Source organism: Stylophora pistillata, chromosome 1, assembly GCF_964205215.1.
Source record: "Stylophora pistillata chromosome 1, jaStyPist1.2, whole genome shotgun sequence".
In the NCBI taxonomy this organism is placed as follows: Eukaryota; Metazoa; Cnidaria; class Anthozoa; order Scleractinia; family Pocilloporidae; genus Stylophora; species Stylophora pistillata.
In genome coordinates, this window is record NC_142519.1 from 15274041 (window position 1) to 15298924 (window position 24884).

Consider the following 24884-nt stretch of genomic DNA (forward strand, 5'->3'; position numbering starts at 1 on the left):
TTCTCGAATAAATGAGCTAAAAATGGTCAATTTTTTTTCAAAAGATAATCTAAATAATATAAATATATAAGGGCCTGTTCGCACTACGCGAAATTTTGTTTGTTTTGCAACAAAATCTGTCAACGCGAAACTATTTTCAGTGCGAACGAGTTTTTTGACCCACCAAAATTTTTGCAAGAGCCACCAAACTTCAAAGATGCCGTCAACTTGGTTGTACAATTTTTGTCTACAAAAGGCCTACAATTTTTGTCGGGCGAGAAAATCTATTGTCCCTTGACAGATACCCTTCAACTGGTCATCAAATTTCGTAATCGAACGTTGCGTCAGTAAGTTGTCGAATGACTCTCTCCCCATTCTCAAATGTCAACGGAAGAAGGCTTCAGGGAAGTTACGATTTCAAACCATGATTCTACAGGTCGACGGCAGCGTCGACACTTGTTGAGCAACAACAACAACGACAATAAACTTTATTTAAGGAGGGACGCTCATTAACCCAAGGAGTTATCCAACATGAGACCCTCACACTACTGAAACATTGACATAAAATATGAAAAAATACATAATGACAAAGTATAAATAATAAATGAACATGTATATACATATGAGTGAAAATAGAAAAAAAACTTACAGAGTATCATGGAGCATTGTTGATTAAGATTAACTATTGGAAAAAACTAAAAACAAAAGACTATGATGTACAACTGCAACGAAGTTTGTAGCGACAATTGGGACAAAGCAACGTTTCTAGGTGAGAAGCACTAGAGGTAAAGGTTAGAAAATGAGAGAGAACTTTACCTTTGAAGGCAGACAGATTAGTCGAAAAAGAGGTACAGGGGTTTGGGAAGAGTAGAAGTATTTTAAGGTCGGAGTGAAGACGACTGAAGAGCGAGGCTGCACTGAAAGCGAAAGTGGGTTTACCGCAGTTTGAGCGGGTATAAGGAAGTTGAAGGTCAAGGTTACAAGCTCTAGTAATAGCACCAGTTATTCGTCTAGAAGACAAGAAATGGAAAGATTGTTTGAGACAGCTTGGGCCTTCAGGATTATTAAGAATATTAAAGAGGAGGACAAACTTTCTAAGGTTAACTAAGAGAAAAATGGGGAGCCATTTGAGTTTGGCAAAGAGACTGACTGAGGACTGATGCAAGTCGGCGTCAAGGATAAGGCAAGCTGATTGTTTTTGAAGACGAAGAAGACGGAGAAGAAGAGTTTTAGAGCAAGTACCCCAAACAGCGGAACAGTACAACAAAGAAGAGTGGACACAAGAGTTATAGTAATTCAAAGAGCAGGTATGAGTAAGAAATAGTTTGATACGTTTCAGAAGCGAAAGTCTGCTCCTAATGAGAGAGCACATATTGCTGATGTGGCTTTCCCAGGAAAGAAAGGAATCAATTGTTATGCCAAGCAATTTAGCATGCGAGACTTGCTCAATAAGGTTACCATTAACAACAATATCAAAAAGAGGTTCAGATAAATGGGCATATTTCTGAAATGTAGTCAAGAGAAGAGCCTTAGTTTTGATAAAATTAAGTACCAACCTATTAAAGACAACCCAAGCAAAAATTTGAGTAGTAACGGAGGTAAGACAGTTATTTAAGCAAAGGAAAGAAGGACATTTCCCTAGAGCAGAGGTATCATCAGCGACCATGGTAAGTTCAACATCCGAAGACACATAGAGAGGTAGATCACTTATGAAGAGCAAAAAGAACAAAGGACCCAATATGCTACCTTGCGGGACACCAAGAGACATAGGACAAGACTCAGATAGGACTCCCTTGAAGGTTGTACGTTGTGAGCGATTTGACAGGTACGAGGTGAACCACTCAACAGAGGATGGAGAACAACCATTGGAGTTGAGTTTAAAAAGAAGCACAGAATGATCAACTAGGTCGAAGGCCTTTTTTAGGTCAACAAGTAAGAGGCCACTCAAAAGACGGTGGTCCATATTAGTGAGGATGTGATCAATTAAGTTGGTAAGAGCCAATTCGCATGAGCGTGACTTCCTGAAACCAAACTGAGAATCAGAGAGCAGATCATGCGAAAAGAGAAATTCCTAAGGAGAAGTGTGAACATGGCGGTCAAGAATTTTAGAAAGAATGGGAAGAATTGAGATCGGACGATAGTTTGAACAATCAACGAGTTAACCGTTTTTAAAAAGAGGAGAAACTTTGGCGATTTTCCAGATATCTGGAAATGTGTTCAGCAAAATGCGGAGATTGAAAATGGCAGTGAGAGAAGGAGCAATGGACGGAGCCGTCATCTTTAAACTGCCATTGACAGTGGTATAACTTACATCAAGAGCATTGATATTGCCAACTTGTTCAATTCTCACTTTGCCAATATTGCCTCAACTGTTCAGTTACACCTTCTCGATTCTCCTCCTGATTGGAATTTTCTCATGAATTTATCCGGTCAAGCAACTGAGTTAAGGTCTCCATGATTCGTAAAAGCCGAATCCTTCCCAAGAAAACCAAAAGTAATTGTTGACTAGCCACAATCAGGTTTTGCGTGGCAAGCAAACAGCAAAGAAGGACGATTAAAACATTTCGCGGGGGCATTTTCCTTGACCAGAAACGACGTAAAAGAAATCGTACTGTCACGAAATCTCGGTATCTTTTTCGATTGATTGACATTTGTGGTTACCCAAATAATTCGCACGTCTCAAGTGCGAACGCTATTACAAAAACAGAAAATTCGTTGTTACAAAATTTTCAAATTTTTTGCAAATACTAAACCAAATTTTTCGATGAAGTGCGAACAGGGCCTAATGAAACAGTGGAAAGCGTTGAAGGCGCTCTCTCATTGGCTACTCAAACTCTGAAAATACTGTTATAGAACGTTTACACCCATTATTAGGATTTTGCTTGTTTTGTTCTATTTCGCATGATAAGCGGCGTATTAACTGGGCATGGGATAACACCTGGACTGGACTCTGGACTCTGGACTCTGTACTCTGGACTCTGGACACTGTACTCTGTACTCTGGACTCAGGACTCTGGACTCTGGACCCTGGACTCTGGACTCTAATTTTACTTTTACTGTAATAAGTATCGACAAAATTACGAACAACTATGCGCATCACTATGCAATTAATTGAGTCAATTAAACTACAAAATAAACTACAAAATAAACAACTTGATACATCAGAGGAACTTATTTTATACTAGACCTTGTCAGTACATGTCACGTTATTAGTTTGGGTGTGAACAACAAAACATCCGCAAGTATTTTCGCACAGGATATGATAAAATTCTGTGCTAGAAAGTGGTTTTTGAAGTTGTTTTTGGGGCTCACGGTTTTAACCTTCAATTCAAAACCTTGTAGAAAACTACTTTTTGCGAAAGCGAAACGAGCTGATAAACAACTAAGCCCTATCCGACCCCACCGGACCTACGTATCTGGGTGTGGATATCTGTAGCCAATAAAAGTGGCACTTGTAATCCGAAGTTAGTCAGATAGTAGAGCTGAAGAATAAAAGCCAACTAAGGGGCCGAACTTTTAACTTTTTCCGTTCTGAATGCTCTTTTTTTCTGTTACATTTGGGCTGCATGCAATTTTTTTCTTCCAACAAGCGCTTGCAGGGTATTTTTTTTCAAAATCACCCACCCCGCCCCTAAAGAGTTAAATCAGGTCGGTCCCTAAAAAGACAGTCCTCTTTTGTTGAACCAGCGTGTGCGGAGAGCACTTCCGCGAAAAATACTTCACTATTCACCTCCGAACAAAGTGTGTGGAATTTGCGCCCTAAAATCATCAGTTTGTGGTAATCAAAGAGATACATTCATTTCTTCTTTGATCTGCTGGGATCCTGAGCAGATCGTATTTAATGAGAAAGGTCGTCTAATGCTCCAGTAGCATATCGAGGGGATTCCCCCGCATACAACAAAGCACGAAATGCCAATAAATTTTCTAAAAAACATTACCATGAGGATACCCAATAGGGTTCTTCAATCCCGCCATCCCGACCGGAATTTTCCTTCAATCCCGAAATCTCGACGGTTTCTACCGGCTAATCCCGATCCCGGTCATATTTTCTTAATTCCTTACTTCAGCAAAAATGATCCTTGAAGTTCCGTTTCAGATTCTCTCACAGCAGACTCAAGCACTGACTATTACGTTGAATTAGCTGTATCCCTCTGCATTAAAACGATGATCTAGTTCACTTGTTTTTCATGACTGGTTTTAAATGAGTTTCGTCAGTCAATGAGTTATTTTCATGGTTTTTATAGCTGGTTTTTTTTTTTGTTTTTTTGTTTTTCTTTTTTTCTGTTTTGCCTCTTTTTTTCGATAACACCTGCCTTCCGGATCACTTCGATCCCTGAAAAAAATGTCTCTCGGAGATGATAGCGATCAGTGAAGAGCATTAAAAAGGAATTGAAGCCTAACGGTGAACCATTTTAAAATTGCAGCTTAAAGTGGTTTTTTGGCCTCGTAGTACGGTGGCTCAGAAAATCGATTTCAACGGTCATTTTAGCTCGCTCTTACGTCACTGGTGGGGAAGAAAGATAATAAACCCGCACTCTTCCTACAGAAATTTGGTTTGGTTATGGAGTTATCGAAGTTGCGTGACTTGTAATGAGGATTAACAACGAAAATGAAATAGTAACAGTTGTTTTTCTTAAGTTGGTTCCCCACCACTGTCGTCATAAACGACCGCTGCTGACCTATTTTGAGCCGACGGTCTTACACCCCCAAAAGCGGGAAAAAAGCAACTTCAAATCGAATTTTCTCGTAAAAAACAAGAAGTGAACGAAAATGAATATTGACACTTTATCTTACTCCTCTAAAGCTAACTAGAAATTAATGCAAACAATATACCAATTTTAGGCTTCAGTTCCCCTTTAAGGGTACATATCACGACTTACCAAGGCATCTTCACTGTTCACTACACATATGATAAGTCACCGTCAATCGCAACTCAGAAGACAGTTTGCTCATTCACAATTTTCAGCCATGGCAACGATCATCTGGAAATTCCATAAAATCGAGTACAATTGTGCTCAACAAATGCTGAAACATATATTCTTTTCGACCCCAGTTTAACAGTGCTACAAGTTCCGGCCCAAAATGCCGTAATCACCGGTAACCATAGCGTACTATAAGAGGTTGAAATAAGAGCCTGTATGGATTTCAATTTCGAACGAAAACTATTTCTGTTTTCCTTTGAAAAGCTACGATAAAGTTCGAACCCCTCTCAGTGGTGTCCCCTTTATGTCGCCGAAATGCTTCTGTGAGCCATTTGACCGATTTTGACGCGAATTAAAGAGTGCGCGTCACTGTATTGTAGCTTTCAAAGGAAAAAACAGAGATGGTTTGAATTTTAAATCCATACAAACTCTTATAGTACGCTTTGGTCACCTACGGCTAAATTGAATGCGAAATGTTTGTTTTATGATTGCTATCATCTAGGAGCTCCTTTAGCAATTCGCTGCAATTAAACTATAATTCTGCTATTGAAGCGAACAGTTCTTCTGAAACGTGAAACCGTTCCACGCAAAAAAGTTGCCTCGCGATCCAACGACGGAATTCCACCAACATCATCGTCGGCCTCGTCGTTATTAGTTATGACTCGCCATGTCATTTTTCACTGTCGAAGTTCTCGCAATTCATTGTCTTCATTCGCAATGTAATAGTTCCAAAAGTCTAAATTAGTAGAGGCAACAAAACAAGAAACGAATTTACGCTCTTCCCCTTCTCATAAAAGCTACGCAACTAATAACATCGACAACATCATTGTCGATGTTAACCGACATCGCTAGGGCGCGTTAAACTACGCAAACGATAACTTAGCTTGTCTCCCCCGCGTCGAATATCCCACGCGCACCGATCAGCATATGTATAAGCTTGATACTAGAAATATCACGGTCAACAAATAACAAAGGTCACAAAGACATTGTCAAATTGGATTCTCATTACGGCCAAGGTGTCCAAGGTTCACGAAAATAAACCACAGATCACCATAGGGGTCACAGAGCAGCGTGACAGGGTTGTGGAAAACGTGGACGTCACCCAGGTCATTGTTCGACTATTTCCGACCATTTCCGACGTTAATAAGATGAGCTAGATAAGATGACAGCTTGATGTTCTTTGCATATTTCAGCCTCTGGAATTCCCTAATCTCGGTTTCTTTAAAGCGACATTTCCCGATTCCCGCCTGTTAAAATCGCCAAATCCCCTGTCCCGGTTATAAAAACAATTCCGAATCTCGTCCCCTTTTTCCTTCAAAATCTCGATCCCGGCCTTCAAATAAGCCAAATCCCGGTTCTCGAAAAACTTATTGGGGACCCTCTACCATGGTCGAATCATAATTCAGGAAGCTAGTTAACATGGCTTGACAGAACCGTGGTCGACCATTTCGCGCCTTAATTCGAAGACAATTTACGAACGGTTGGATTACCTTTGAAACCCATCCGGTTATCTAACGAATTCCTATTTGTTTTAAAACAACTCGAAGCGATTGAGTAGGAGGGCTTTGAGTCTCAATGCTTTCTATGTGGTAATTACCAACCAATCAGCACCATTTCTGGCCAAAGAAGATCACGTCTAACTATAACTCGTGTCGTCAAACTGACTTATTCATAACACTTTTAACATATTTTGGTCTCCACAGCAGATATGTGGAGGATCGGATCAAGTTCGGACTAATTTTGCTGTTTTTTTTCGGTCCTTTTTTCATCATTGACGCCCTTGTGCTTCCGAATTTTTATCCCTTTGGTCAGGGTGAGAGCGACCAGCTGGTTCCTACAAATGACGATGGGAGCTCTGGAACGATACCGATATCGATTCCATTTCCTTTCTTCGACAGGAATCACAATTCTTTATTTGTAAGTATAACATTTATGTCACTGATCACGCCAACTGATGGATAAGCTCACGGAAAAACTCATGTTGAGCCTGTGCGGCAATCCGAAGGCGAACTGGAATGACTTCCCTTTTGTGGTTTCTGCCATCTACATGAATACGTTTCAATCAGTTGAAAGCCTCAAGTTAACTTTGTAGTTTCATCTCGATCAATTGGAAAAACAAGGAAAACCTTAAATCAGAAAAAGAAAAACAGGAATGGACAAGAACAAGCAAACAGATGATCGTTTCAAGGAAAAAGAAATTTGAATTCAGTTTCCGGGTCTAACCGTTCATAGTTCGGTGCCATTTATTTATTCATAATAAATCTTTTATGCCAGACATGGTGAACGAAAAAAATGAATCAATAGAGGCAAGAGAGGTCAAGCCTTTCTATCATATTGTCCACAGCAGCCTTGTATGCGGGGATTTACTTTTCACTTTCGATTGATGAATTGTCACTTTCTAAATTAACTCGCAGGAAGGGGAGGGGTTACGGCTTATGGTGAATATTTAATTAGATAGGAGGTAAACCAACCCTGAACTGCTTGATCTTATTTTGCATATGTTTAGATATTCATAAGCAAGAGTACGATACATAGATAACTGTAAGGTTTTCCATATCTTAGCACAGACAATCCCTTGTGTCAGTGGGGTGACGTCAAAGGATGGAAAATAGTAATGAAGTGAATCCCTGTACACCGGAAAAAAAACCCATTAAGGACGAGATCTATTTTGAGCCTACTCTAATCTTATCTTAATTATTTTTAATACTTTGTACTCGAATGCTCTTAATCAACTTGTATCCAAAGGGAAACATTTGGGTCGCTATTTGCTATTATCACGGGCGTTTAGGTTAATAAATGTTTGTAGGGGATGGGGGTGGGGCATCTGGGCTTCTGAATACCGCAACACTCGACTAGAAGTAACAGAGTGCGGAAACGACGAAACGCCATAACGAAACGACGAATCGAACATTTCGTCCAGGATCTACCTTCATACGACTGCACACCAGCAACTCGATAAAGTTTAATCACGTTTCCTGAAATATCCATCAAACTCGTCTTTCAGTGTAAGGTCTGTATCCAACAACCGGGGAAAGAGTTCAGCAGAATTATGAACAAACTGGAGAAATTTGACAACCATCCAAAATCATTTAAAAAATGGACTGAATTTCAGAGGATGAACCGTTGAAAACAACTTGCGCGTTTTGAATAGTGCATTCGTCGAAGAGTGATTTCATTGCCACTTGTTTGGTCTGTAACGACGTGGATTGCTGAGAAGTTTCTGATGGCTGGCTGTGATTGATAGCAGAAGGAGAAAAGGCTCTCGATGAGACTTGCTGCAGTGATGGAGCTGTGAGGTCGAAGGCCGCGAATTCGGTAGCTTACAAGAGACTGCTCAATGCGTTGTCCAGAAATGGCCATTATGTGGCGGTTTGAAATCCCTGCGTTGGGCCAGAGAGAGATGGCAGTGGCTCTTACACAATGGTTTGTGTAGATTTTGGATAATCGTGCTTCTTCGCTGATGGTCTTCATCATTTTTGCGAGGCTGTTTATTCCAAGCGGTCGTGCTTCGTACCAAACGGCATCTAGAGCCATGTTATTTTTCTTCGGATACTGGAAAAGCGCAGTACACTTTAGATGTAATTTCTAGAGATACAATATGAGGGCCTTGTAACCGTCGCCTTGGTCTTCGGTCTCAAACATTCTGGCTTCTTTTTCTGTGCTTTCAACTTCCTTCAGTCCTTCAGGATGATTCTTTGATAATTTATCGTGACTCATGGTTGCGTAATTTCTTCCAGCCGCGTCGGTTTCAAACTTGAAGCTGTTCGTTGTCAAGCTTCTTTGCCCTTCAAGTCCCCGTCTACAGAAAAAAAGGACGACATGAAACCAAACATTTCTCAGGAAGGAAAGCGTTGACGACAAGGAAAACACTTCGCTTGATTTCAGCTTCTGGAGGTCTTCTTCCTCGATAGCAGGTTTGTGCGAGACATTTTCTTTACCGCATCGTTTCAGATTTTTTATTTGCGCATCTAGCATGAGGTTTGATCTTGCAAATCTTGGGTCAGTTGAAATTTGTAGGCCTCTGCTAAATGGCGGGGCTTTGAGGTATCTTTCTATCGAATGACGAAATCCCAGCAAGGTCGATCTACTGTAATCTTCGCCCTTTTTAGTTCTCGCTTCTGCATAAAATCTACGTAGGTTTTGATCAAGCTGACCTATTTTCATCGCATCAAGCGGGATTTGAATTTTTTTTCTGCACACCAAGCTGAAAATAACAAAAAGAAACGGACTATCAAAATTTGGTTTGAAATGGAACTTAACTTTTATTTTCATCTGTTATCAGAGTATAAGCGCTTTTTAAAATCGCGAAAAAGCAAATTGAAAATGTAATTTCGTCGACTTTGTCTACGCGTTAGCATTTAATTGGGTTTACGCAGGAATAACTTCTAAATATTTAATAGGTCTTGAGATATATATCTATTTCGTTTCCTCTTTCTCGTAAAGCCAATTAATGAATTTCAACTAAGCTTTGATAACTTTTTGTTTACTTCTAAATGTTGACACAGACCAGTTTGTGACTTCTTTCGTCTTTTTTGAGTGTCGCTCACTTACAAGCTCTTCAAGTGCGCTTTCGCTTAAACTTTCGAACTCTTTGCAGGTGGCTCTGGAAGGATGCTCCCAAATAGGTCAAAGGATGGACTCTCTGTTTCATCTTCAGATCACTGTGAAGACAGTTTCGCATTGCTGGCAGAAGGGACGTTCCATTACTTTGGAAACAATGTCTGTCGAAATATTTGTTTTGGAAACATTAGCACACACGTCAGCAGCATACACCCATAGGCAATAAGTAGATGCTGAATTAACCAATCAGAGCGCGCGCTTTAGTTATGTTATAATATCTTGTGGAACTCATCAATATCTTATTGGCTACTTGCTCTCACCAATAGTAGTGTTTTTCCTCTATTTTTGGAGGAAAGCAGCGTACAAAAACAAGTATAAAACAAGTTGGAAAAGTTAATATGGGCATCAAAGATTGTTGTTTAAAATCAAAACATCTAAAAAGGCAAGCTACTCTTACTTTCAAAGTTCGGTCAGTAAATTATTCCCTTTTATAGCGTTCAGCATGTTGAACCGCATAGTGGTAACACAGACCTTGAAAATATGGATTTGGCCCCGAGCGTTTTATTCCTACTGTTACTGTCATTTGTTTTATGTTTTTAAAGCTTTTAAAGAATCTGAGTATGGTTGTCAAATGAAAAAATCAGAGTTTTTCTGTAGTAGAACTGAACATCGCAGCTAATATGATAGACTTTTCAGAAAGGGTTTTTGAAGAAGTAAGAATCATGGAGTGCGAAAAACTCTGCTAGAAAGAATTTTTTCGGTCCGGATCTTCCAGCCGAAGTTTTAATAATTTAATAATTTACCAATTTTTATAGCGCTTATTTACATGTGCTGATCTAAAGCGCTTTACATGTTGTTGAGATCGGACGTCAGCATTTTATCAGGCGCCTTTGGCAGCCGCTTCAGTCCATGTAATAATCTCACCTTCCCACCCATCCCACCCCAGGAGAGGACATCTATCACACAGTAATCTCGTGCGTGGTAAATTAACGTCTCCTACCCCTAACGCTGCAGGAGACGGGACCTACGGCTTTACGTCTTATCCGAGAAGACGAAGCAATGTGAGTGAAGCGACTTGTTGAAGGACACAACTCAGTACCCCAGGCAGAACTTGAACCCGGGCCATCCGACCCAGAGTCCAGCACACTGACCGCTGGACCACTCACGTTGTAGAACAGTACACCATGTCACTCTCACTGATTTGACTTTCTTCACCAATAAGTATGAATAGGTGCTGGAGAACTTTTAGGAAACCCGAAGGCAGAATGATGGACTAATATCCTGTGAAAGGATTTTAATTACATTCCCACATGCCTTGCGCTTTAGAAATTAAGAAACGGAACAATTTGAAGGCTGCATAAGCTGATTTTATCTGTTTGGATTTGTACCTCAGAACAGGTCGTTATTTAATTCTTCTGAGCTGATATCATCATTGAGTAATGATGTCCATAATAATGTTACCCACGATAACCAGAGCTGGAGCGTTCCAGAAAAAAAACGGTTGAACTTTCCTACTTTTAAAAGGTAGGTGTTGAATTTGAACATAATCATCATCGATTGTCGTAATATGTAACAAAGTTTTTGAAGGAGAGTTAAACCGTTTCCCTGCCTCATTTCCACCTTCAGCTATGACTGTAACGAGGCGGTAAAAAACATTCCATGGCATATAAAAATGTTCTCTTTTGTGACAGTTTTTCGGCATTCTCATATATCAGCACACTATAATAAAAGCAGCGATTTACCGGACTCGTCTATTCATACACAAAATTCCGTCAATAATTAGTTATGTTCATATTACTGAGAATTTTTGTAAATTTTCTTAATTTACCATTTTTGTTTGGAACGTTTACAGGAAAAGTGGCGAAACAATTTCCTATACAATATCAACTAGACCAGTTTGGCATTCCAATTCCGACTGATGAAATTAACCTTGGGTTTGGCTACATTTCTAAAAGCCAGTTAGAAGTCACTTTCGTTTGATGTTTCTCTGATTTTGGTCGCTTATAGAGGGTCAGACCACGAAGAATTTTGGGGTTATAAAAAGACACGTGTCACGAGATAGGGACGAAGTAAAATGCGAGTTCTCCACGAGGATCAGAGCTCTAGTCAATGCCGGTTTCCGAGTCGAAAATTCTACCAAATGAGCAACAGAGAACTAATTGTTGAGATACCTCATATCACACAGTGTAGGTTCTTATGTGATTACTGTTCCATATTCCGTTCTGATCAGTAAGAGGAAGTTGTTGTACTTTACGAAAGACTAAAAATTTGTTTTTCGAGAAGTGTCTTAATTTGAATTAAAGGGGAACCTTTTTTTTCGGTGTGAGGGTTCGAACTTCATCTGATTCCAGATCAATCGCTCTCTGTTGGCCCTATCTTCTGTTTTATTTTTATGTTTTGTTTTATTTTTAATATTTTGTCTCCTTTATCAAAGAAAGTGAAAACGGTGACGTTCCATTTCGATCTGTTCCAATTAGATATTCTCGTTGTGCATGAAATTTAAATGGTCGCCCTTCAGGAGGAGTGTGAAATTTTAACAGCTTATTATTTTAGAATGTCTAGCCTGTGTTAGCCCGCCGTGTTGTGAACTACGTACTGCAGGTCAAACTGCAGCCGTATCGTGTGATATTTATCTCGTGGGACTGTGGGGATCCATTTTGAGATAATGATATGTGAAGCACTGCATCAATAGCTGTGAGCATATGGTTTCCCCCGTTATGAAGCGAAACATACCTTCTCTACTTTGTTTTGTTTTCCTTTATATTAAAATTTTTGATGAGCGTCTTGAAAAATCTGGCGATTATGACACTTAAAGCAACATCGAAAAAGCATCATAATTAACGCAAAATGTCACGATCTGTGAAGCACTATATACAAAATTATCCCCTAATATCGTAAGGGATGCTTAGCCAATGTAAGGGATGACACATTTAACCGAACGTCAAAATACCTTGTTGGCTAATCTGAAACTGATATAAAAAAAAACAAACAATGGAAACTTACTGGTACTATAGTTTTCTTTGTTGGAAAAGTTTAATTGCTGTAGAAGAATTGAAATCATGGTTGGATAATCAGTCAGAGGGTCTGCTAGAACTGACTGGCCACTGTCAAACGTCCCAAAGTCTAAATGAATAATGTTGAAAAATTTTTATTGACCACCGATATTTGCAGATTTACTTCCTTATTATCCCCTCGATCCAATCAGGCCCTGGAATCCGATTCATAAGTTGTAGCTCCGAACATTTGCCAAGTCATTATGTTCCTGCCTTCTGTAGGACATCCCCCTCAATACTCACAACAGCTCCCCCTCAATACTCACAAAGTGTGAATGGTACAAACAAAGTTATATGTAAGTCCGACAGAATGGTGAAGAAGTAACCTTGCATGGATTCACATCTCATTCAGGAAGAGTAAAAGTACTCGTTACTGCTTAGGTTCTTCATGCAGAAACCTCGGAACAGTGGCATTCATGCACGGACTACTTGGCTTCTGAAGCTTTTTCTCTCCCCTCCCCAACCCCCTCCCGGGAACTAGGCCCTCTATCGACATACATCCTATAATTTCTTTTATCCCGAGATCATGAGCATCAAGGAAGGGCTGCGGTCTAACAAATAACATTTACGGGGTCTGGTCTGGTCTCAGGTGCATATCACGTACTACGGTTTCTTTCAGGGTTTTCATTGGCAATATCAGTGGCAATATTTTATTGTAAATTAGGTATGTTTAAGGCTGTGCGAAAGTAAAAATTAAGAAATTAGAGTCACTTTGGCTCAGCGAACTATCTCTGACGGTTGATGTTTCGAAATAACGTCCTTTGGTTGTCAGGTGGAGCTCGGGATAACGCCCAATAGGCCATTTTCGATATATTCAAATTCACACTTGGCTCCGAGGCTTGGGGGAATACAACAAAAGAAATCACATCCAGATCGAGGTATGAATAATTAATTTCTGTTGTTTTATTCCCATAAGCTAGAAGCCATGTTAGAATATTGATACATCGAAAATGGCCAACTAGTCTCCCTTAAAGATTTGACTGAACGAGTTCCACAGATCCCGATGATTTTGATATGAAAGTATCCACTGTGGGTCTGATCGAGATAATGGTTAATACAGAGTGAGCTGACTATGGATTTACTTCCGATTTGTTTTCAGATCATATGGAAGGGTCACTAAGAAAGTTTGCCGAAGAAAATTTCAGCCATAGATACTTCCCCGCCCTTCACGGTGAAATCAAACAAGTACAGCCCCTGACACTGGTGGTTAAAAAGAATCGGCCACTATGGAAGCGACCTTTCGCAAAATTGGAAGTCATAGTCCTTGCAGAACTGGCGAAATACGTTAAAAACGAAGAGTCTGAGGAGTTTCGCAAATGCTTGGCATCTAAGATCAAAGAGGAAATGTTTATTTCAAATCAGCACGAAACCATTGCATTGGAAGCCAGGTATGATAACGCTTTCACCAAATTTTTGCTGCCTGGTATATCAGTGTGTTGCATCTTTAACAACTTCTGTTTAATGATAAAACAAACTAATGTATTGGCGAGGTTATCGTGAAAGTAAACAGCCAGATTTGCAATTTAGCTTGGCATAGTTACTGCCTTCAAATATTTTTTCACCGGAAGAAGAGTTGAAGTAAGTAATGGAAAGTCTCAGCTAGTGTTCTGTCATTTAAACATTCTTAAGGGGTTCCTGAAGGTGCATTCTTTAAACGCCTTTCAGTCATTCTTTCAAGAATGATAACGATAATACAGTCGGCTCCCTATAACTCGAACATTCAAGAGAAACTGAAAAAGGCTGGGGTTGTCTAGAGTTAGAGTTATCGGAAGACAGGAACAAAAGAAAAAAGGTGTTACTGTTTCTTCTATTCATACAGTATATATTTGGATCAAATTTGATCATAGAGAGGTCGAGTGAAAATGGAACACCAAATTATTTTCGATATCAGAAAGTAATGAGAATTAAATTTTTAATGTACTACCCGAAACCAACGAAACCTGAACTGGATTGACACGTTGAAATAAAAGACAAAGACTACAAAAAAATTTAAAACAATTGAAATTTTTTTGAACAGCAGTGCACTTTTTGTTTTGATTTGTCGCGTACTGTCAGACGTGGTTCGACGTGGCTTCAGTTGTCGAGGGTAAAAATATATATTGAGAATGAACTGAAGGGAAACGAAGTAAACAGTAGGTTCGATTTACTGCGGGTAAAATTGTAGCAAATTGTCATCATCACTTTCATTGTCAGTGTTGTCGTCACTGTCATTATCACTGTCGTTTTCATTGTTATTATCGTCGTCATTATCCTTGTCAATGCGTCGTCATTGTCATGGCCATTGTTTTGGTCAATGCCATTATGTTTGTCATTAACATCCACATTGTCGCTACTATTTTCGTCGTCATTATCATTGTCAAGGTCTTTTTCATCGTCATCGACATCATCATCCTTATTGTCGTTCTCATTATTTTCGTTGTCGTTGTCATTGCCATTGATTTGGTCGATGTCAATATATTTGTCATCATTACTGTCATTATCATCCTCATTGTCGTTCTCATTGTTATTGTCGTTGTCATTACCAATGATTAGGTCAATGTCAATGTATTTGTCACCATCATAGTCACTGTCGTCATCAATGTCGTTGTCATTGTTATTGTCGTTGTCGTTGTCATTTCCATTGATTTGGTCAATGTCATTGTATTTGTCATCATCATTGTCATTATCATCCTCATTGTCCTTGTTATTGTTATTTTCGATGTCGTTGTCATTACCAGTGATTTGGTCACTGTCATTGTATTTGTCATCATGATTGTCATTGTCCTAATCAATATCGTTGTCACAGTTATTGTCGTTGTCGTTGCCATTTATTAGGTCAATGTCAATGTATTTGTCATCATCATTGTCATCGTCGCTGTTATTGTCGTTGTCGTTGTCATTGCCAGTATTTTGTTCATTGTCATTGTATTTGTCATCACCGTTATTATCATTATCGTCATTATCATGTCGTTGTCACTGTTACTGTCGTTGTCGTTGTCATTGCCACTGATTTGATTAATGTCGTTGTATTTGTCATCATCAGTGTCATTGTCGTCATCAATGTCGTTGTCACTGTTATTGTCGTTGTCGTTTTCGTTGCCATTTATTAGGTCAATGTCAATGTATTTGTCATCATCATTGTCATCGTCGCTGTTATTGTCTTTGTCGTTGTCATTGCCATTATTTTGTTCATTGTCATTGTATTTGTCATCACCGTTATTATCATTATCGTCATTATCATGTCGTTGTCACTGTTACTGTCGTTGTCGTTGTCATTGCCACTGATTTGGTTAATGTCGTTGTATTTGTCATCATCATTGTCATTGTCGTCATCAATGTCGTTGTCACTGTTATTGTCGTTGTCGTTTTCGTTGTCATTTATTAGGTCAATGTCAATGTATTTGTCATCATCATTGTCATCGTCGCTGTTATTGTCTTTGTCGTTATCATTGCCATTATTTTGTTCATTGTCATTGTATTTGTCATCACCGTTATTATCATTATCGTCATTATCATGTCGTTGTCACTGTTACTGTCGTTTTCGTTGTCATTGCCATTGATTTGGTCATTGTCATTGTATTTGTCATCATCACTGTCATTATTATCCTCATTGTCGTTCTCATTGTTTTTGTCGTTGTCGTTGTCATTATCATTGATTTGGTCAATGTCATCGTATTTGTCATCATAATTGTCATTATCATCCTCGTTGTCGTTCTCATTCTTATCGTCGTTATCGTTGTCGTTGTCGTTGTCAGTGCCATTGATTTGGTCAATGTCATTGTGTTTGTTATCATCATTGTCATTATCATCCTCAGTGTCGTTCTCATTATTATCGTCGTTATCGTTGTCGTTGTCATTATCATTGATTTGGTCAATGTCATTGTATTTGTCATCATCACTGTCATTATTATCCTCATTGTCGTTCTCATTGTTTTTGTCGTGTCGTTGTCATTATCATTGATTTGGTCAATGTCATTGTATTTGTCGTCATCATTGTCATTATCATCCTCAGTGTCGTTCTCATTATTATCGTCGTTATCGTTGTCGTTGTCGTTGTCAGTGCCATTGATTTGGTCAATGTCATTGTATTTGTCGTCATCATTGTCATTATCATCCTCAGTGTCGTTCTCATTATTATCGTCGTTATCGTTGTCGTTGTCGTTGTCATTATCATTGATTTTGTCAATGTCATTGTATTTGTCATCATCACTGTCATTATTATCCTCATTGTCGTTCTCATTGTTTTTGTCGTTGTCGTTGTCATTATCATTGATTTGGTCAATGTCATTGTATTTGTCGTCATCATTGTCATTATCATCCTCAGTGTCGTTCTCATTATTATCGTCGTTATCGTTGTCGTTGTCGTTGTCATTACCATTGATTTGGTCAATGTCATTGTATTTGTCAGCATCATTGTCATTATCATCCTCAGTGTCGTTCTCATTATTATCGTCGTTATCGTTGTCATTGTCGTTGTCATTACCATTGATTTGGTCAATGTGATTGTATTTGTCGTCATCATTGTCATTGTCATCATCATTGTCTTTGTCATTGCTATAGTCGTTCTCGGTGTCAGTGCCATTGTTTTGTTTAATATCATTGTATTTGTCATTATTATTTTCGTTGCCATCCTCGATGTCGCTGTCACTGTCATTGTTGTTTTTGTTTTCAATGTAACTGTCGTATCTTAGTTACTCTCACAGTTTTTGTCGCTAAAGGTGCAGTTGTACCATTTGCTGAACAAAATATTTTATGGCAAAACTACTTTATTCCCAAAACCATTATACAATTCCCGAAACTTGTGATTATCATTTTCGTGACTTTCTTGAAACGTTTTGGTGACTCATCTGTTGCTTAATTAAACTTTATAGCATTTCCGTCTTTTAAAAAAACTGGTACCTAGTGGTAACTAGGTATTTAAGCCGCCCACTAGACTGTTTCCTCGTGAAATTAAGACGGGCAATCTTTAGCGAGTGGAATGGGCTTATAGAGCCACCACTCAAACACGCTGATTCTGTATTGCCCGTCGACATAGCTAGCCATACAGCCAAAGCTTTTGTGAAAAAAAATTCATATAACATATCATTTTGAGTTACATAAAAAGTAAGTTTTTTTTATTTTTAGTGAACGAAACCTTGGTGTGGGTATTGGAGGAATTTTGGAGGGAACCATCCGATTAAGTGATGAACAAGGCGTTCTAAAACTGGGAAAACTAAGCCAGAAATACATTGATGATCCAGATCTCCGTGGCCTTTTAGCAAAGATTGAAATGGATCATGAAATGATGAGGACTTTCGCTGAAGGGGATAAACTGCTTCTCATCACATCTGTGGTTTACAGTGAGAAGTTTGAATTAACTGGGGAGAGAAAACAAGAGGTAATGTCTATATTGCTAAATATGCATGCTACTTTTCTTTAGCTCAAAAAAAAAAAAGAAAACGAAAATTAATAACGGAGTTCAATTGTGATTTAGTTTACCCTCACCTTCCTTTCCACTCGATATACATTGCTTTCTACTAAGTTCGAGCTTATTTGAGTGGGTTCCTTACCAAGATCTAGAAAACTTTTAGAAGCTGGTCTAAAAGACACATTTAACATTAGCGAACAAAGCTTTTTAAAAATTCTTCTTTACTTCAATTGTACCTTTGGATTAGTAACGGAACGTTCATTGAATGGATAAATTGACTTTATTGACTATTCAGAACTGATTAGACAATCAAGCGAATGTAACAATATTTGAAACCCGAGATATGACCTACCTAGAAGAACTTTTTTGCGTTTCTGTGATTCAGTAATTGTTGTATTCTTTGACTTTAGAAATTAGTACATAATGCTAACCTACGAATTACTCTACTTCAAAATTATAGTGTTACAAAGATTAATTTTTAGTTTATTAACTCCACTCGGCAATAGAGAAACGAGGTTCCAGTTATGACACTGTTACAACATTGAAGACCAATTTGAATTACGAACAAAAAACTGAAGTTACACAGGGCTTCTCCCATTTTTGCAAATGCTTTGTTGATTTTCTCTGCCTCACTTCTATCTAATTTTAGAACATAACCAAGGTAAAGCGCGTGCTCTGATTGGTCAATTCAGTGTCCACCATTTTCCCACGAGTGTACGCTGCTAAGTAAGCAAATGCAAAGACTAGTTTCCGCGCGCTTGTTTTTCTGCTCACGTAAGATTTCAGTGTTAAATAAAAGGAAACTCTTTTATTACAACGTATCAGTGATATCACTTTGGAGGTTTACTAAGCACTCAAGAAGCCAGATTCGCTCTCAGCTACTGGCTCGCGCGACTCTTACGCTTCTTTCGTGCTTAGCAACTTCCCGCACGCATCCCTAACTCAATAGAGTACGCTGTGGTGTTTACCATTTGTTTTATCTGTAAGTAACATAGGTTCGCCACTTTATTGTAAAACTCGCTTTTATTTAATTTGCTCCAGACCGCGGCTGAAGTCACGGTAGATGGGCCGTCTGTGATGAGTCCGTTTTCCCAATATTTTAAGGCAACGATGGCCAAAGCTCGCTTCAAGAAGACAACCCCTCCTGCAGAACTGGCATCAAGGACTGCAAGTGCACCACTCCTCTTCAAGTGTTGCAATGTTGATTACATTAAGGAGGAAAGTCGACTGGAAATCAAAAAAGGTGAATATGTTGGTAAGGTCGTTACCAGGGACACAACAGCCGAGAATCCCGTCAAGGGAGATGACGAAGATTATGAAAATACTTTGGTGGAAATTTTCTCAGACGAGACCGATGCACCAGGTGAGATCATCGAATACTTTTGAAACTCATCCGCACAATGCTACATAATTTGAAAACAGCGTTTACACTCTGAAAACGCAAAAATCGTTAGAATCAAATGTTTTCTGCCCCCAATCTACTACCTAGATAAATTGAAAAACGCAGTAATCACAGGCAGCAGGAACACTCAGCATTCTTGGGCATGCGCATTGTATCTAATGATCACAACAAAAACAACAAAGAGCAATGGAAACGAATTTTCCTAAAATGTCCAAATCTCTGCATTGAGCTAATTATAAGCCCTTTCAAATTTAAATATGGGCATTTTTTAACATTTAAAAGGGAAATATTGTTGATAGGCTTTGGTTGGATTTAACCGCCAGCTAAGATTGCTTCTTTTTTTTTTTGTCAGCCCCTCTCACTCCAGAAGATGTTAAGAAACTGGACTCGATGCTTAAAAATGTTCTTCTACCCGTAAAGAGTCTAAACAAACGCAAGGAAAATGTTGGAAAGTATCTTCGTTGGGTAAGTTAATCCAAGACATAACTCACCTTTGTGCTTGCAAGTAAAACTGAATCTTCCATCCCTCTTTCCTGATGCGCTCTGTCTCACAGTCTGTCTGTCTGACTTCCGGTCAGTAGGTCGGTCGATCTTTGAGTCTATCGATGGATCAGTCTGTCTGTCTTTCTGCCATGTAGTCCGTTCAGTTTGTTTCCGCGCCTGTTTCCCTTTGGTCCCAAATTTGTTCGTTTCAGTTTCAGTTTCTGCTATCATATCTAACAAACCAAAGCTCAAGTTAGTTAATATATTGTGAATGCACGGCTACTCTGAACTTCCATTGTGAGAGAAATTAGACTCTCCGACAAGGTCAACCTCTTTAACAGTTCAATAGAAAAGTTTAGTAGAGTTTTTCTGTCGTGCTCTTACATCCTAATATTTTTTCAATAGTTTGAAGCAGCAATGGCATCAGACCAGGAAAAGTTCCTAATTCACGACTCAGTAACACAGGATGACTGTGAACTTCTCAGATTTGCCTTTCTTTCCGCCTCAGAGGGTTCAACTCTGCTGGACATGTCATCTCTTACAAAACACGATATTCAGGGATACGCTGTTGTCTTCAAACATCTTTTAGGTAAATGACAATTCATTACACGTACGCCAATAACAGAACATCTGCTTTTTCCATAGAATTCACACAGCTCGCGGTGATCATACTTTTTACATTGTTCACAGGTAAAGTTTATAATGCCATTATGATGACTGCGAGATCCGATATTTCGTTATTGCTTTTATGAAGGGCTTTGTTACTTATCAAAACTAAACCTGTTTGAAAGGAAAAACAATAGTGTAAAAATAACTTGCTTTATCTATAAATCAGAAGTTGAAATAACATAAACAAGAGCTGAGTATTATAACCCCTCGGTCACACTTGCGCTAGGATCAAGTTTGCTTGGTCAATTTTTGTTTCTCTAGCAAATTCCTAGCTTGTTATAAATATGACCGACCAAACTTGGCAATGCTTACTTGCTTAAGAAAGAAGGCGGAGCTGCTTAAACTTCAAAAGAACCGCAGCTTAACCCAAGAGCACTACGGAGTGCTCTTGAGCTGAGCTAGATAAACAATTGACCAATCAGGTGAAGCATTGTTTGACATCTCGATCTTTCGCAGATTTTTTGGCGCATAAGCAAGTTCTGTGTTGTGCGTCGTTAAATATGTCAAGAATTGGGCCAAGAATATGCCAAATTGTGGTCGAGGGAGAGCCCAAGGTCGCTCTTGATAGCGTTCAAGAAGAACGTTGAAAATGGTCATCATCAACAAAAAATTGTTTGAAAAAATACCATGTGCCAACCTGGTGTTTTGGAAGAACAAGTCTTGGCGTCTTCTTCGTCTTAAAGCCTTTTTTCTTCTCTCGCGTTTGCGGAAAGTGCGAAGAAAGGTAAACAAAAACAAGTTCATTGAGAATTGGTCCATATCGAACCGCGACAAAAATAAGCAGGCTGTTGGTCTTTCAATGTGACCAGATCCCCCTTTCTCCAATCTCTAGCACGTGCTTGGGTTTGCTTGTCTGACGTCGACAGCAAGCATGCTTCATAGTGATTTCAAGCGCGAGTGTGACCGAGGGGTAAGTTTTGGTGAATACCGCATTCGGCGTGCTCTAATTGAGTTTTAAAATTTTTTTCACGATATAGATTATGACTTATCGATCTTTCAAGTGACTGGAAATGAGATGAATTTAAGGTGGCTCGAACCAGTTTCCTCGCGCGGGGAACAGGTCACTCTTGCGTGACGCGCGCGAGAGAAACGTGCGAAAGAAGCGCGAGATCAAAAGATGAAAATTCAAAACAAAGATGGCGGCGGGTGGAACTTTTTCTACTTTTGTGAGATGTTTACCTAAGAGCTTATATTTGATGTGTTGAGCGGCTACAGTGAATGCAGGAGATAGAAATTAAGATGACGAGGACGATTTTCGGAGAAGTAAAGGTTGCTTCACTTCACATTTAAAAGAAATATTCAACCGGTATGAAATCTTGCGACGGCGAAAAAAGAAGAACTCAAGTGAAGGATAATCTACCTGAAGTGGAAGAACACTTTGAAACTTCAAGGAAAATAATATGATATAGCCAGAAGTCATGTGTAGGATCTTTAAGATGAGCTCGGGAGGCTGTCTTTGACGGCTGTTTAATGATTTTCTTGGCAGTAAACGTCTGTGAACATCAGATCGTAGGTGTTCGCACGAGCACACGCAATTGTCAGCGGTAGCTAAAACAGATCATGAGCAAATGTCGATCTTATAGAATCCAGATTTTTAAATGCGCGAGAACGCGCGTGGAAATTGCTAAACTCACGAAAGCTATTGCATGAAAACAAGTCCGGTGACCCCTTCTTTTTATTGTTCCAATGTGATAGTAACGTCGAAAGGAATCATCAGGAAAAAAACTAGAAAATTCTATGGAAGGAATTTGCAATGTGTGAAAATTGCCCTTTTTGTAGATTTTCTGAAATTCCGCTCCGTAGAATTTTTTAAAAATCTTTGTGCATTTTCCTTTTCAAGTGCCAAAAGTAATCACTGAAAAAAATCAGGGGGTCACCGGGTTAGTTTTCGAATTATTTAGGCCACAAGCTAAAAAATGCGTCTGAATGAGCCTATGAAAGCGTTGCCATGGAAACTGCTAGTGACGAAATGACACTTATTTTTGGATAACCAATGATTATGTAATTCAACCCCGTAAAAGTGTTCAACTGGCATTTGTCAGTCTTTCTGTTGTATTCTTTCAAAGTTACAAACCATCAAAAAGATGAAAACTGGTACGAGCCACCTTAAATTGATACTCTTGATTTGCATGCGCATTTTTAAATTACATTTTATTTAAAAGTGCAGATCATAGGCGATCTGCCGATTTTAAAATCCGCAAAATTTTTACGCCACACGCTCTTATAGGCAAGGAGTCTTGCGGCCACTCTGAATCTTCTCAACAATAAAATGTCAATGCCTATTTTTTCTGAAAGTAATCGTGTTCCTTTTTCCAACAGATTTGACCGATGAAAAGTGGAGAAAATTGGAGCAGAGAAATACAGAAGATGATTAACTACGGCTGTGTTAACAATGGCCGATACACTTTTGAAACTGGGATAGAACTTTTCTAATGTAAAACGATTAAGGTTTGAGCTAAGCACGTTTGGTAGAAGTAGTTAATCGCCTTTTATCTCTTACCACTTATTTTTTGAAGTAATTTCCTTTTGTGAAAAGCTGTGCACTGAAGATCGCTTTGCGATTGAGTGTTGCAAAACCAAAACCAAACCCCTCAAAAAATAGACCAATCAGAATAATAGAAAATTCCGCAGCGAGTCAATGAGAACTTCAGTAAGACGACGAATCTTCTTTAACGGCAGTAATTGGAATGGATTGGATGAAAGTTTGGCTTTCAAATCACTGAGCAAGGATTCCGCAAGTAATGGCTAGTCGCAGGGCGCACGTTCCACACCCAATCTAAAAGTCTTGCCAGTAAGCATAATATTAATGATCTCTCTAATACTCCTTGCTCCCCCCTCCTCTCCCCCCCCCCGTTACAATGAGTAATTAATGAGTATGCAAGAGATCTGTCAAAAAATTCGAAAATGATTATCGATATTATGGGAGCTTACGAAATAACGACGGCTGTGCTGAGAACTACGTCTACCTTTGTTTTTCTTGAGAACTCTGAAAAAACCAAGATCCATACTTCTTTGCATGACGGCAGAACTACATTTCCAGTTTCTGCGCAAAGAATATTTTTATTTCCAACTGGGGAAATGTGGAATTTCCTGTCATCCGCAGCTTTTTTCAGAGGACGACGATATCGGTCGTTTGATCACTTTGCTATTTTCAGTGGATGGCAACGAACTGGAAAAAATCTAAATTCCCTTGTACGTTTGATGTTCTGCTCAGTGTTGTGCCACTCTATCTCAAGAATTTCTCCAAGTCATCGCCGTCCAACTTTTCGTAAGGTCTCCATCGAAGGCTCAAAGACTCGATGATCTCCTTTTACCTCCCTCAGAGACTAAATCCCTTATGAGTCATTATACAAAGTGCAATTTTGTTTTAAAGAATGATGTAAGCCATCTTTCAGAATGGGAGCTTCTTGTTTCTAATGCCACTGTTTGAAATATCCATCAGTCAAAGCTTAGGAGAGATAAACGAGATAAGCATAAGATTCTGGCTAAATTTCCACGATGTATGACCAGTATCTTCAGAGAGATCAGCCACCTGGTTTTCTTTCCAACTGATTCAAAACCAAGACTCGCCATCTTCCGTCTCGTCGGAAGCGACCAGAGCAATGAAGTCATCCCGTCTGAAAGTATCGCGAAAACTTTGCCGTTTACTCGGGAGGACGTGTTCCTTCAACATTTACAAAAGAAATGACCATACTACATTTTCGTGTGAATAGCAATGCATGTGTGTAAACTACGCGTTTCTGTCCGTAAATCGTGCCAGCAACACGCCTCTCCCACCCACATGGTTCCATGTTGCAGAATCGTGTCCATCTAACATGTACCCCCGTTAGAGATCCCTTTTCATCTTACCATCTAGTTATTGTCTAACGAAGAATTATTCCAGGGTTTCAACTGCAGGTGAAAGACGTCTGATGCTTAAATTTAATTTCATGATATGACACCTACAAGAGTGATTATGGAAAGTCTAATCTTTCATGAGATAATGTTTTGAAAGTTGAAAGTATACGCCTCACTTACTGTTCGTATCTAATTTAAATACGACAGTTATACACAACGAAGCGTTATTCTAACCTGCCTATTTACCGTCTGCAAAGCCTTCTGACGAGATCTTAAACGCATAAGCGATTTACTGACCATGACTGGTCTCGTTGCAAAATGATCTTTATGTGAACAGCTCTTCTTTTCCCTTGAATTTTTCCAAGTAATTGTAATCCTGACTATGAACCAAAGTTAAACGGTAGAGTTTGTTTTCCATAAGCAATAAGTTCAAAAAAATTAAGTAAATTGTATCTGTATTGGCCTCTCCTTGACTTAAGTGTGTCATTTTGTATTTTTTCCCTAAAAGAGGCTTTGGAAACTAAGATTGTTAATAAGTAGTGGACGAAAAATAAGTTAAGAAATATGAATACAATGCGTAATTCTAAACTTCA

General features: G+C 39.0%; 1 protein-coding gene and 1 pseudogene across 1 annotated transcript; one reads left to right on the top strand and one right to left on the bottom strand.

Annotated features, from left to right (window-relative positions):
- Nucleotides 1-7990: 7990 nt before the first annotated feature.
- Nucleotides 7991-9087, bottom strand: LOC148741375 (uncharacterized; annotated as a pseudogene).
- Nucleotides 9088-13618: 4531 nt separating this feature from the next.
- Nucleotides 13619-24884, top strand: LOC148741376 (uncharacterized). Its single transcript, XM_088740037.1, has 6 exons — nucleotides 13619-13902; nucleotides 17618-17870; nucleotides 18942-19263; nucleotides 19655-19767; nucleotides 20191-20374; nucleotides 22774-24884. Exons 1-6 carry the CDS (start codon nucleotides 13619-13621, stop codon nucleotides 22827-22829), a joined length of 1212 nt encoding a protein of 403 aa, XP_088596163.1. The 3' UTR covers nucleotides 22830-24884.

Coding starts and splice junctions, on each gene's coding strand:
- LOC148741376 (XM_088740037.1), top strand. CDS start 13,619: ATGGAAGGGTCACTAAGAAAGTTTGCCGAAGAAAATTTCAGCCATAGA. Junction 19,264..19,654: donor AGACGAGACCGATGCACCAG/GTGAGATCATCG, acceptor TTTTTTTGTCAG/CCCCTCTCACTCCAGAAGAT. Junction 20,375..22,773: donor TGTCTTCAAACATCTTTTAG/GTAAATGACAAT, acceptor TTTTTCCAACAG/ATTTGACCGATGAAAAGTGG.